Genomic DNA, 15031 nt, shown 5'->3' with positions numbered 1-15031 from the left:
ATAACGGGTTAATCCGTTTTGACCCGTTATGACACGTTAAGAAAGTTAAAGTTACAATTATACCTTTATATCTAAAAATAAAATTATTAGAATTTCAATTTCGATATTTTTATTATTTGGATTGTAGTTTTGGACTTATAATTAGTTTTATAATTTTTATAAATATTGTAATTTTAACATTTATATAAAATTATGCTAAATTTAATCAGGTTAAAAAAGGTTAATTTCAGGCCTATTCAACCCATTTATATAAATAGTTTAAAATGAGTTGTATTGTGTCGTATTAACCTATTTCGTAATATTTTCTTAATTTATTTGTTTACTTATAAAAAAAAACATATTTCGTAATATTTATTAATGGGTCAAAACGGGTTGACACGACACGACCCGTTATGTTAATGGGTCGTGTTAGGGTTTGAGATTTTGACACAATAAGCTTAACGGGTCGGGTTAGGGTTGACCTATATAACCCGTTAACACGATTTGACACGACACGAACGCGACCCGTTAACACAATTTGACACCCCTATCTATACCTATTATACAAGCGGCAATCGCCAAGCTACAGGAATCTACAGTATTTTTTCCATCTTTCATTTTTTTTTCATGTGTGTTGTGTTGTCTCTTTTTTACCTTCGGTTTCTATACCTTTGTGTCGGTGTAGTTGGGGATCTATTGTCTTTTCGTGCAGTTGGGTCAGATATTATGTTTGTTTGGTTCTGTGCCTTTACATCTTCTTTCTCATTTTCATAGTGCATTCTCTCTTCCATCTTCTCTCTCGATTTGTCTATATATATATATACACACTAGAGTGAAGAAACTTATTTTCAAGCAAGTGATCACAATGTGTAGAGCACACCTCATATAAAATACTTATATGACATAATTTGATTTAAAAAATAAATTCTAAAATGTAAATTTTACAAATAAAATTTTATCATATAAATGATGTGATCGAGAGTTTTACATGATATTAAGAGTCTTATGCACGGGCATGAGAATGGAATAACTCAGCCATAATTATTTTCACGATTCTTTCTCTTATCTTATTGCCTACATCCATTTAGAGTAGAAAATTTTCCTTTCCAAAAAATTAAAATGTCCCTTTTAGCCTTAGGTCGGCTAGATCTCGTAATAATTCCATTTGAAGCTGTCTTAAATTATTATTTTTTATTATAAATGGTTAGTTTTAAAAGAGACGAGAGTCTTTGTATTTCTTTTTCATACAAATATATAATAGCTCCATTTACCTATTGTCATGGATTAGGTAGGAATAATTGGATCCATTTTCAACAAGCTTGTGAGTGAATATCTATTAGTTAGATTTGAAGTACACAATATTAGACTTTTATATTATCATATATAGGTTAGCATGGCATTAAAAATTAATAATTATTTAAGTAATTCTAATGATATAATATTTTATAATAGGATGACAATACCATATCATCTATACTAATAATTTTTCTTGTAAATTATGTAATTAGACATGTGGAATCGGGCTTCTGTGCCACCTAGCTCTTACTCGTGGGCGTGCCTAGTTCATTTTTTTTTTCTATTTTCTTTTTGTGATTAAAGGAACAAAAAAAATCATAAATCGATATTTATTCTCAATAAATACAGAAATTACATGTAAAAAATATTAATTTTTTAATAATAAACCACACTTTTTTTAAATAACTACATAATATTTATATATTTTATGACTATATATAATATTACTCTTAAAATTATATTACTTCACTAATTTTTTTTTTTAATTTCAATCTTAACAAAAGATAATAATAACTTAATTTTAAATTAGAAACAAATTAAATGATAACTATGATATTTGGACAGTCTGGAACAAAGAGATAGAAACTAGAAAGTACATTAATTTGCGTGTCAATTTGAACCAAATTGATCGGATTAAATATTTAAAACTTGGAGCGTCACGACTCACGCCATAACCCAAAGCTAAGCCGAAGTCCTTTTGCGTGTTGTGTTGTGAGCCAGCTGACTCGTGGAGCTTTCATTTTCACATGCACTGGTCCGACTCTTTCACGTAATTCCCTCTGCCCGTCTTTCTCGCAGCTGACCAAAGGAACCCCAAACTCCATCGCCAGCTACTGACAACCCAATTCTCCGGCGAAAGACCTCTGAACTTCTTATTGTTTGGTAAGACTCTCGCGGGAACTTTCTTCGTGTTGTTCCCTCTTTTCCTTTGATCATCCGCATCAGACGAGGGTTTATATATGCTTTCCTTTCTGTACAAACTGGCGCTAGCTAGTTTCTTATAAGCATGTGAGTTTTTCCTTTTTTGAGGGGGAGAAAAAACATTCCACTGACATAATTGAGCGTGCAGTACGTTATTTCGTCCATTTTCTTTTCTTTTCCCTCGTTTGCTCATCAATTCAAAACAGAGACGTCAAATTTGTTTTATGATTCTTTTTCGGGTTTTAAGTGATTTTTAGCTTTGTTAACACACTCCAGTTAATTCCCAACAAATATAAGTTGCTATCAGAGTAGAACTAGTAATCAATCCCAGAAATGAAAAGAACTTAAATATGCGAAAGATCTAAAATACCTTTGATGATCATGAGAAATGCAACTGTTACCATAAATGAGGATCATATTTCCTACAATTGTAATTAAGCTTTAAATACAAATAAGTGGATTAATCAAGTAGCTGAATTCTTAAAAAAGAAAAAGTCATTACCGATGGTCCAACACCACACGTATCGATAGACATAGCTGTTATTTATTTACTCATGAGTTGACAGATTTGCTGAGAAAATCATAATTATACTTGGCTATAACTAGGAAATGCCCATATCCGGAACAGATTTTTTGTCGCCTTTGCACAGATTCGACGTTCTTTATGCTTTGTTAGGTTTATAAGAATATTTTCTTTACTTAAACGGATAAGAACTTGAGTAACGTTTGTGGGCAATGAGCTTGGTGAGGACATGAAGAAAGTATCAAGAAAAGTCGGGAAGTATGAGGTTGGCCAAACCATCGGTAAGGGAACTTTCGCCAAGGTTAAGTTTGCACGAAACACAGAGACCAGGGACAGTGTGGCCATGAAAGTCTTGGCAAGGACCACCATTCTGAAGCACAAAATGGTTGATCAGGTACCTATTTGTTTCATATATCCTTGATGGAGTCATATATATAGCCTGTGTACGCGAGTTTATTTGACAAGCATCCATATTAATAACAGTAATATCGTCTAATTACTGAATTGTTAATCTATCGGAATTCTTAATTACTGAATTGGTAATCTATCGGAATTCTTAGCTTACCAAACCATATTTCTGGCTGCTAATGATTTTTAGGTTTGTGGTACTTTCTGCCCCTTTTTCCACCTATTCAAGTTGCCAAATTGAAATTGATCCGGTTGCCTAGAGCAGTGTATATTCACTGAGATAGTGCCCGAAATTAATGGTTAAATACAGAGAGTGGGACACTGCATGTGACCCCTATTCTCTATGGACACAGGAACCCGTATATTGCGTCTCTCTCTCTGAATCTGATCAACTAATTTGGTAGAATTTCGGAGATCTCAATCCATATTCTTTTTGCTCGTTCACATACACTGCCTGTTGACTGTCAATGGATTCATTACAGCGACTCATGGTTTCTGCATTAAATTTTCTGGATTAAATCAGCAGCTGGTTGCAGCTAGCTGGTCTTTTTTTTTTTTTTTTGGAATATCGATTTCAGGCTTGATGGAATTGAAATTTGACCTTCTTTCTCTGTTTCTTGTGAAATTCTTAACCATTTGTATGTAACGCAATCCCAACTGATGTGAAACGGTGCCTTCAGTTCTACATTCTAGCTCACAATTCCAATCAGATAAAGTCAGCCTGACATATGTGTTTTGTGTGCCATGCTAAGAAAATGAGGCAGAGCTGCTTCAAAAGTGAGATGTTTCAATTTCTTCTATGTACCATAAGGTCTATTAAATATAATAAAAAGCCCTTTGGCATATTCTACTCATTTTCTTCTTTTTTTAATACCCTGGATTTATTATGAGAGTTTGGTAAACAAGATCCCACATTGCTTGAGAGATAAAGAAATTATTATGGTTTATAATGATTCTAAAGAGCTCCAATTGTAACCTCGACTATTTATTTTGAAGTATAAGTCCAAATGTTACTTGGACTTTCCTGGAGTAATTGCGTTGTTTCGTTGTAAGAGTTTTTATTTCATATATGCAGCTTGCCAGCATAAGTATTGCCCGGCAACATGCCCTTAACCTTTTCCTAACAATTTTCTCATACTACCATGCTTTCCTCTCTATTACTAATCTACCTTCATATATCTTGTCCTGAGTTATGAATCTATTCCAGTACTCATTGTCATATAGGTGAGTATTCAGGAAGATAACTCACGAGGGAACATATTTGACATTGACGTGATCATGAAAACATAAGATTAAGTAGAACATGGATCTCTCTCTCTCTCTCTCTCAATTGTCGGGTTCCATTTGGTGCATGTACACCTTGCCTTGGAGATGGGCAGGAAAAGGCAAAGCAGTGATTAAACTTGATGCAAGGTTTGACTCAGCTTTTTGTTGAACTAAACAAAGCCTTTGTCCCAACTACATGGGCCCCTTACATCAGTCTTGTTTAGACTGTCACCATTCTAAACTCTAATGTGCTTTTAGTATGTGTTTATATGGTAGAATGATAATAATGATGGGGTTGGTTTTCCACTTCCCATTCCTCTGTGTAGATGATTTGGCTAACCTTTTCATGAACTGGGTTTCAGATTAAAAGAGAGATATCGATAATGAAGATTGTTCAGCATCCCTATATAGTAAGGCTGCATGAGGTATGCTTGTATTCTATAAAATATGATGCCTATGGCTGTAATGACATTCCTCTACTTTTATTACATGTTCTTTATGGTATTGATAGCTCCCCCTTTTCTCTCCTCTCATATCCATTATCAATTTGGAAGGTTTTGGCTAGCAGGACAAAGATATATATAATTCTCGAGTTTGTGACTGGAGGACAGTTACTTGATAAAATTGTAAGGTTTCTCTCGTTCTTGTGTTCATAAGGAATGACAGTTCAAATGGAACCAGACATTATTATCACCAAATCTTTGAAGCAAGACACTATTTGTGTCGCCAAATCCTTTTTTAAGGCTTCCAATTTCTCAACTTTCTCTAATCGAGTACTTTCCATATGGCATAACCTTTTATGCTTTCCTTACACATATCCTTTTATGCAGGATATGTGCATTTTTACACTTGATTTTGATTCGTAGGTTCACCAGGGAAAGCTTCCTGAAAATGAATGCAGGCGATACTTTCAACAGCTTATAGATGCAGTTGCTCATTGCCACAATAAGGGTGTGTACCATAGAGACCTAAAGGTACCGTCAATAGTTAATCTTGACTTTTTTTTTTCCCCCATCAATTGAAACTTCATGATATATCATTCCTGGTTGAGACATATCCTTTTTTCCTCATGACGCACAGCCTGAAAATCTTCTTCTTGATGCATGTGGAAATATTAAGGTTTCAGACTTTGGACTGAGTGCTTTGCCCCAGCAAGTGAGCATGTTTGCATTAATTACCCAAAAATTTTAAACTATGCACATAGTTTTCTTAGTCATTATTCTGTCTCTCTCAACCGCACGCTTATGTCTATGTGCAGGGGGTTGGCCTTCTCCACACAACATGTGGAACCCCAAATTATGTTGCACCAGAGGTATATCCAATTTTTAGATTAGCAATAAAGGTTGAAAGTGCCTCCTATGCTTTGCTATTTCATCGGACTCTTTCACAAATTTGTTTTTGTTGACTTAAGTCATTGTGTTTGCTAATTGCTATATCGTTTCATTTTAACAGTCTTGGACAGATAGACAAAATCTACTGTGGAGGCATATATATTTATAAAATAACCACATGTCATCTTTCTAACGAGAATCAGTAGTAATTTTTGCTTAAAGTTTGAAAGAGATTTTTATTTATTTTATTTTATTTAAGTTAGGGTTTTACGTGGATCAATTGAGGTTTACTCTAACTTATGTAAATGGGAATGCATATGATTTTGGAAGTACCTGCGTGGGTAAATTCTCCACATTCTGACAAAGAATTTGTGAAATTAAACCCAGAGATTCTTTGGTAAAAATTGAAGGTAATTTGAGTGCCCATTCCCATAATCTTGAGAACATATGTGATCTTTTTTTAGGTGAATTAATCCTTTTAAGGTAAAGTACCCTAACTTTCTTGCCCCTCAGAATGGTGGTCTATTAGTTGACTAGTTTTGAACTTTTGATCAATAATTTTATCTATTCTTGAAGAAATAAGACAACTATACTTATGGGAGAAAAACAAGTTCTGTTGCTTAGTATATGTTTACTCATGCTGGAACTCACTAAATGATATGTGCAAGTTACTGAATTGTTTATTTTCTATACATTCATCCATCTAGCCGAATGCTTATAAAAATACTTATGAAGAAAATCTTTACCAGAAATTTTGAATATTTCAACAAAATGAGCTGCATCAGAAGCTGGAAAGATCATTTAACTTGCTGAAGGATGTTATACTCTGTATCTCTAGTTGCTTTCTACTTGGTCTTTTGCCCAATTTATTTGTTGTGTGACACTTATCGTAGTCACCCTTCATTCCGTTACTTTTCTTCATTGTTGTTTCACTGCTTAGATGTATCTTTCTTTAAATAGTTTTTGAAATTATAATTATTATGGTATCTGTTGAATTTCATGTGTGCGACTGTGATTACTTTCAAAATTCTCTAGTTTTTCTTCACGTCTGCCACAAGTTTGCATATCCTAGAATTTAGGTGGTTCAATTTCTTCGTTTGTTTATTTTCAGATGAGAGAGATTATATACTTATTTTTTATTTCACATGCTTACATTGAATAATTGCCTAGCAGGTACTCAGAAGCCGGGGTTATGATGGTGCAGCTTCTGATGTATGGTCATGTGGAGTCATCCTCTATGTTTTATTGACTGGTTATCTGCCATTTGATGAGACAAACCTTCCAACTCTTTACGAAAAGGTCTCCATTTTACTCAGGATTAATTCAATAGATTTGAATTGAGTTGCCCACACGTTCAAAAATGTATCCTGCTATATTTATACAATCAACAGCTTTTGGTGCCCACACTTTCAACATATTTGTTTCCTTCAGTATTAAGTTGTGTACGTATATGTATGTCACAAGGGTTGTCTTGTCCCCTCCTCTTTTCCTGTGTACTGGCTTAAGTTGTCCTCGGGAGGTTGCCGATCATAAGTGTAACCTATAAAGACACTACAGCATGCCTTCCTTCTCATGTACAGGGCTTAGCTACTAAAGCCTCCTATTTTTTCTTTTATTACTCAGAAGACTTAACATGAATCATGATAACATTTGTTACTACTCTTGTGGTTGATGTGCAGATAAATGCAGCAGAATTTTCTTGCCCGTCTTGGTTTTGTTTTGGGGTGAAGTCATTGATACATAAGATACTTGATCCCAATCCTAAAACAGTAAGTATTTTGTTCACCATCTTCAGATCCTACAGTCAGTACTCTGTTTCATTATCTGCAGAAAACAGAATTGGTATTTTTATTTTATGCATACATATGTAAATATGATAAATCTTTTTGGAAATCCATTGGTGCTAATTTCTTCTCAGTGGTCTGATTTACTTGATGGGTAAGGTTTGCAATAACTTTTGGTGTCTATTAGATAATGATTTTCATTTCAAACATGTTTTCCTACTATTGGGATCTGTTAGATGGTGATTCTTTCTTACTATTGACTCAGGTAATTGGTCTAATTCCTGTTATGCAGTAATAGTGATAACTCTAAGATTTGAATACTCATTGAGCTACTTTGTGTTATTTGCTTCTTTCTCCAAGAATATGTAATGCAGGGTATTACTAAATGAACAAAAGGAAAAAATTCCTTGGTATCATATTAATTCTTTAAGTTAACATGGTGGTAAATGTGTGAAGAGTGTTGCCACTTAAAGTTATTTATGAAACTCATTTAATGCAGCGCATTCAGATTGAAGGAATTAGAAAAGATCCATGGTTTCGGAAAAACTATGTTCCTGTGAAGTATCGAGAAGATAAGGAAGTGAATTTGGATGGTGTTTGTGCAGTTTTTGATGATATCCAGGTCTGCTATTGCTTTTCTTTTGCTATGTACAGTTGTCTTTCTTGTTTAATTAAGAAATTTTCTATCAGAACTTAAGAGAGTTGTGTTTTTGTAATTTAATTATTAAAATATATAGTAGTTTATCAAGTTTAGAATATTTTATTGATAAATGTACTAAGTTCAGAGTATTAAACTTTAGCTTTGGGCCTCTGGAGATTGTTATGCATTTGCATTGCCCTCTACTTATGCTTAGCAACTATTGGTACATTACAGGATAACTATGTTGCTGAGAAGTTAGAAAATCATGAAGCAGGTCCTTTGATGATGAATGCATTCGAAATGATTACCCTATCGCAGGGGTTGAATTTATCGGCGTTGTTTGACAGGGGGCAGGTAGGATTATCATTCCAGCATTTATGTGACCATGTATCTCAAATTGAAGTCCTTGACTACTTCTCTAATTCTACTATTCCATAAGTCCATTGTGCCTTTGGTTCCAGCATATAGCTATACCAATTTTAAAACCTTAAAAGTAAGCGTTACTGATTCTGATCTTTCTACAGAATGTTCTTGACTTGAAGTGCAGACAGCTTTCTCTGTATTTTGCCAAGTTTTCAGATAATTTAGATTGTCAAATGTGCACTGTATGTTCTGATGGATGGTGTAATTACAGAATACCAATGAGTTTATGAAGCCGAATGGTCATGATTTTATTTATTTGTTTCAAATCTTGTATACATTTTGGGTCCCCTATTTTTCTTGTTCACTGAAGACAGATTTTGGAAAAAGTGAGAGCTGTGGCAACTTGTTGCTAGAATGAAAAACACATAATTTGTGATTTCAATAGGTTGTAACCTAATCAGGGTAATATATATAATATATTCTGAATTACATTTAATAAAAGGAAGAACTGTATATTTTTGGATTCACATATGCTAGTGAAGTGGTGAAAGTTATGGTGCTTCTGCAATATATTCAACAAAAACAGCCAAACCCCCTAAATCATGTAACAGAATAATATCACAAAATTCACAAGCCCAGCACTTTTGATGTACTTTCTTAAGAGTATTCTAGCACTGTTATTGGAGCGTTACTCTTCAAAAAAGCGTGACATCTACTATTTACGCTTGATTGGTATCTTTTAGATAGTTCTTGCTATGTTTCTGTAGAGTGTTAAATGATTAAATATGAAAGTTTAAGTTCTTGTTCTCTGGCAGGATTATGTTAAGCGGCAAACTCGTTTTGTTTCTCGCAAACCAGCAAAATTTATTACTTCAACTATTGAAGCTGTTGCAGAATCGATGAATCTCAAGGTTCATACACACAATTTCAAGGTACGGTCCGTAATATCTATCTTCATGTAGATTTCCTAAACTGAAATGCACTTATACTGCATCTCAGCCACCAATTCTATCACGTCCATCTTAAGCAGCCTTTAACCCTGCTTATTTTATAATTATATTTTTCTCATGCTCTGGGCTCTTTAAAACCAATATATTTCAAGATGCACATGTTGACTTCTTGTTGACAATTTAATGTCCAGTCAACATAAGGGTTACTCATATTTGTTGGATTGGTCTTTCTTGTCTTAGAATTTGCAAGAGAAATACAATGGATAAAAAGTGCATACTTCTAAATCTAGTTCCATTAATTTTTTTTTTTTTTTTTTATTTACTCTCTTTAAAGTTAACTGTGCTTTGATTTTTATTTTCATTAACACAATTTCCCCACAGATAAGGCTTGAAGGTATATCTGCAAATAAGGCTGGACAATTTGCTGTGGTCTTGGATGTAACTTCCCAGAATTTCTTTTCTACATCATTGTTTTTATTATATAGTTTTTTTTTCTTTTTTTTTTTTAGCAACAAGCCTTGATTTTGTATATAGGTTTTTGAAGTTGCACCATCTATTTTCATGGTAGATGTTCGAAAGGCTGCTGGGGATACCCTTGAATATCACAAGGTTAGCTTCTAATTGTATCTATAAATTCATATCTGATTCCCATGTTTCTGTCCATTTTATTATGCTCTATTGGCCACATTTATTTTGAGATACATTTTGTCTTTTCTCTTGATCTCAATCATCTTTTTGGTCCCTTTAGCGCCTTGAACATTAAACATGTACCTAAGTTCTTGTTGGTGCAGATATTGGTCTTTATTGCATGTACCTAAGTTCTTGTTGGTGCAGATATTGGCCTTTATTGCATCTGAGTCAGTTTCTGACTGGACTTTAACCATCTTGCCTGGTTTTTTCTCAATTGGTGCTACCTCTAATAGCGACTTAATACCATTAGACGATGTTTTTTACTTTCATTACTTGCCACTTGTCAATTTCAACATCATTTCCGCTAGGCTTAAATTTCTACCTCTTGTTTCTTGGTGTCGATTGGACAACTAGCCATCAGTGATGGGTATATGGAGCTTCTACAAGTTGGAGACACTTGGTTTATTTTGTTATGGCGCCCAATGGTGCAAAACTTGCGCAAATTCAACTTCTGATCCTTTTTATGCTCTTTTCATGAAATACATGGTACCTTTTGTATGTCTATCAACTATGGTAACATCTCGTTGGCTCTTTTTGTAGTTTTACAAGGATTTATGTGCCAAACTAGACAATATCATTTGGAAACCAACGGATGGTGTGGCTAGCCAAAGTCTGTATTAGAACAATGACTTGCTGATCCAGTTTCATGGGTGTGATGCTACTCCCTGAGCAGATCAACAAAGGGTGGCCATTCCTTTTTGGGGCAAAACAGCAAAATCATGCTTTTACAGGGCCCCAATATCTGATTATGGTACACTTGTTACTTTATAGATCAGACTATAAGATGAATTACAAAATGAGAATGTATCAATAAAATTGTGTAGTTTCTTTCCTCACTGTACTTGAGGAGACTTGCAATACTTATATTCAGACGCTTGTGTAAATCAGGAAGGTCGTCTCAACATAATAGGAGCTATTTTGTTATTATAAGATTGAATTTCTTAATTACACAACATTTGATCTTAATCATCTTTACCACCAACATAACCATGTAATACACATCATTTACAAATATACAAGGTGGATTCCGACAATGCAACACAATGTAGTTGCACTCTCATGTCAATTCGAATTAACCATCTTTTCTGAGGAGGTAAATCTTTGTCTGTTAGGCAAAAGGATAGCAAGTTGCATAAGATTTATCATTTGTACAAAGATTTCACTTGGATTTCACTGACTGGCTTTTTTGAGAGGTCACTGGCCTACATTTTGAGCCGCAGGACTGGCTGATACATAAGCAACGTTCAGATAATCATACATTTAAACATAGTTATCGACAGTAGCGTATGCTTTCCAAATTAATCTTGCTAGTTTCTTTCTTCTATAGGTTATAAAGCATGTACACACATTATTTTCCAACAATGTATTGGTAGTTTTTTCAGTTGACAGTCATGCTAACTCCTTTGCATATAAGCAGGCTTCTCCCTTTTAACATTAATTCAATGTGGCACATCCTTTTCTTCGTATCTTTTTGTTCCTTTTATTTTATTTTCAGTGGAAGAGAAGGGAAGACCTAACTGAACTTGCCCTTAAGAATTTCATATTATGCTGTTTCTGGTTGAATCTGGGTGCTTGCATTTGCACTTATTCTGAGTCATTTGGTGAATTTTCTGGAAAAAAAAAAAGCAAAGAGGGATCAAGGTCCTGGCCATTTTCATGTGCAGAAGTTGCTGCCATTTCCTAAGCCTCGTGGAAATTACTCAGAAGAAAGTGAGAATCCGTGAAGAACATGGTACCAATTACCAAATGATTTCTGGATAGCTTTGTCGGTTTGTGGCCAATTAACTCACATGGAGAACTGACTCTTCTTTAAATGAGGCCAAAATCACACTGAGTACTGCATGTTCTACTTATGTTCCATCAACTTCACTCTTTAAGAAACCAACAAGTAAAAAATACAACGCATTGTTGTTCTTAATTACCAACAAGCTATAAGAGACGATCTCACAGAGATTAGCACTAAAATCCCTGAGCCGAGAGAGAGAGTAATGAGAGAGTGGAGGGGGAGTCTGTACCATAGCTACAGTATACATAGGAATGACTCAGATTAGCCTATACAAATTCAAGGTTGGAAAAACTTATCTTTACATTTGCACTTCCATGAGAGAAGATAATAGCTCTCATCTGGCTGAGATGATACATTGAAATCAGTCTTGTGGTGTGGAGATGCAATTAAAGCAGCTGTGCAGGGCCGGCAACTCAAGCACTTGTTCACACACCGAGGAGGCCTTGAACCCAAAACTAATTTCATTTGCTTCAGACGCTCTGTGTCTCTCGGTAACATTGACGCAGCTGCCAGAGGAGACAAAAGCAAAATATAAATTTTTGTTATTTTTTTCAACAGACAAAAAAATATAGCAATTAAAGCTTATTGCAATATATTTATTATAAGCTGTGACAGTAAATGCACTTATTATGAGGTATTTCACCAGTGCAGTGTCTCAGCTTAAATGCATCGATTTCTTCTCTTACCTGATTTAGAAGAAAAGAATTCGAGAGAAAAGAAGAGCATCACAATAACTGCAATCTTTAACCCATTTACGTATCTTCTTGATGGAGCCATCAATCCGTTCTTCTTCAAATAAAAGAAAGGAACATGAAAATTTGCAGAGGAGTTTAGGAGTTTGTTTGAAGTGGAAGAGATACATACAATGGTTATGGACCTATGGTACTGCAAACAGGGGAGTTGATGGTGGGTCTTGTTTTGTTTGTTTGTTTTGATTTGCTCACCACTACACTGCACCTATCTTGAGCTTCCCAATATATCAATAAACTTGGTTTTGAAATTTATTTGAAGAAACAGTAGCTCTGACTTTCGGTTTTCAGTGTGGATGACAGAAAGTCACTGTTTTCCCCCATCTTTTGCTGCCTGACTAGACAATCCCTTGTCACCTTTGCGAATTATTGTACACTTTTTTGTCATCACACAAGATGAGGCTACACTAAATTGCTTTACTTTAATCAATGTTCCCACTCCTGTTTGTTTTTCTTCAAGGCTATGAGTCAATGATCTCTTGCCACAGTTTTTTAGTTGATTTATGATAGATCAATGGATAGGGGGTTTACCACTTTACATCTCTCGGCTATTTGGCACTAGTCAATGATCTCATGCTGAGATCACAACTCTTTTAGTATATTTTTAAATTATTTTATTATTATTATTTTACTATTATTTACAAATTACTACTGCACTGCAGTAACCCATAACCAAGATGTACTAAAGTGAGCTTGATGGAAAGATAATAAGACCATTTGAAAACAGTTTCTGGTGCCTTTGCCCTTTGGTACCTTGTGCATGCAGTTGCATAGATCTTGTACAATAGGACTCACTAAATGCTATAGAGCTATAGAATGGACGAGCAGTGTTGTTTCACTGTCTGAGCCTGTAATCAAACCATAAGAAGAATAAGAAGAAGTCGATCAAGTAGTGAGGTGAAAATGTCCAAAGAAATTGAGTGATCGAGTACCATTGCATTGACTAATTGAGGAGATGCATTTCTAGTCCTCACACTTGCACCATGTAGGGGACACTTCCCTATCTTTACTTAATTTTTAAAATATTATAAGATATTTCACACATATTAAGTTATGTATTATCTAACAAATATAAGCATGTATCACAGAGATTAGTAACCTGCGAAAAATAAAAAATAAAAATAAAAAAGTAGAGAAGTTTGAAAAGAAAACTATGGAATATCTTATAATATTCTTTAAAAGGAGGTTGACACGCAATGAGCCTGGATCTGCACCAGGTCTCAGGAATCAGGAGAAGCACATGGAGGTAGGCTGAGCAAGGTGATGTTATTATTAATGATATGAAAGCTAGAGCCAAGGCCTAGCTACTACCCTACCACTACTGAATTATTTCAGGCATTACTTTTTCTGTATGAAATATTTATGTACCAGTACTTCAACACCAACAAACTGTACAGCATCTTTCTTTTTTTTTTTTTTCCTTTTTTTAAAACCCAAAAATTGAGATTTTATCAAATAATTATACTTATCATTTTTATATATTACCTAATATTTATTTTAATTTTTCTATAACAACTATATATTGTATAGATGATAAATATAATAAATTAAATATTTTAATAAAAATAAAATAATAAAAAATAATCATTTTTTAACTATTAAGTAAAATAAAAAATTACAAAAATAATTATAAAAAAATAATAAATAGATAATAAAAAAATAGTAACCATATCATTTTCCATTAAATTTTGGTACGTCCCATTGAAAGTATATTTATTAGGAAAAAAAGCTATACAATCTCATTCTATTTACATAATTTTTACACTACATTTTTTTAATTTTTATTATTTTTTTCTTTTATCAAATATAAAAAATTGAGGTAATACGTTTTAGGCTCTGTTTGGATTAGAGTTGATATGAATTCATTTTATCTAATCATTATAATTTTTTCTAATTTTTATATAAAATCTAATAAATAATTTAATTTTTTCAAATTTTAAAATAATAATAATATTAAAAATAATATTTTAATAATATTTTATTCAATTTTTATCTTAATTCATCTCATTTCAATTCACTATTTAAACTGCACTTTTTATGAAATTAATTTTTTTAATTTTTTTGGTGTAAAAGATGTATAGATTGATTTGAACGTGAAGGCTAGAAGTTTCGTTATATTAAGGCAATTACAAATCGATATTACCCGTAAACATAACATTAAATACCATATAAGTTGTAGCCAATTTGAGCAAAGTCACAAGGTCACTGTTTCTTTGGCAGCGTTCATGTTGCATCAGATCTCCTAACGTTGATGAGAAAAAATTGCCGGATGCTCAATAAACCCAAAGGAAAAGGCTCACAGGAGCGTCCTATAGGCATTCATGAGATGTCCCCAAAAATCTTTT

The 15031-nt window shown here is 33.7% G+C and overlaps 2 protein-coding genes across 9 annotated transcripts; one reads left to right on the top strand and one right to left on the bottom strand.

Moving 5' to 3' along the window:
- The first annotated feature begins 1942 nt into the window (after positions 1-1942).
- Positions 1943-11117, top strand: LOC122308380 (CBL-interacting serine/threonine-protein kinase 24-like). Of its 8 annotated transcripts, none has more exons than XM_043121671.1 (15): positions 1943-2157; positions 2955-3113; positions 4756-4818; positions 4948-5019; positions 5260-5367; positions 5474-5548; positions 5652-5705; positions 6898-7023; positions 7404-7493; positions 8008-8130; positions 8383-8502; positions 9327-9443; positions 9843-9899; positions 9996-10070; positions 10692-11117. In XM_043121671.1, the coding sequence occupies exons 2-15, from the start codon at positions 3063-3065 to the stop codon at positions 10770-10772; spliced, it is 1212 nt and encodes a 403-aa protein (XP_042977605.1). In that variant the 5' UTR covers positions 1943-2157; positions 2955-3062; the 3' UTR covers positions 10773-11117. The 8 variants fall into 8 exon arrangements, with proteins under 8 accessions (XP_042977605.1, XP_042977602.1, XP_042977601.1 ...); XM_043121668.1 differs by having other exon boundaries at positions 2946-3113; XM_043121667.1 differs by having other exon boundaries at positions 2937-3113.
- Positions 11118-11989: 872 nt separating this feature from the next.
- Positions 11990-13045, bottom strand: LOC122308381 (EPIDERMAL PATTERNING FACTOR-like protein 8). The gene is made up of 2 exons (XM_043121672.1): positions 12624-13045; positions 11990-12443 (listed from the first exon to the last, which is right to left on the bottom strand). The coding sequence occupies exons 1-2, from the start codon at positions 12712-12714 to the stop codon at positions 12214-12216; spliced, it is 321 nt and encodes a 106-aa protein (XP_042977606.1). The 5' UTR covers positions 12715-13045; the 3' UTR covers positions 11990-12213.
- Between the last annotated feature and the right edge of the window lie 1986 nt (positions 13046-15031).

This window comes from Carya illinoinensis, chromosome 4 (assembly GCF_018687715.1).
Source record: "Carya illinoinensis cultivar Pawnee chromosome 4, C.illinoinensisPawnee_v1, whole genome shotgun sequence".
Lineage (NCBI taxonomy): Eukaryota > Viridiplantae > Streptophyta > Magnoliopsida > Fagales > Juglandaceae > Carya > Carya illinoinensis.
Note: the sequence above shows the minus strand (reverse complement) of the source record. Positions and strands in the feature narration are given on the sequence as shown.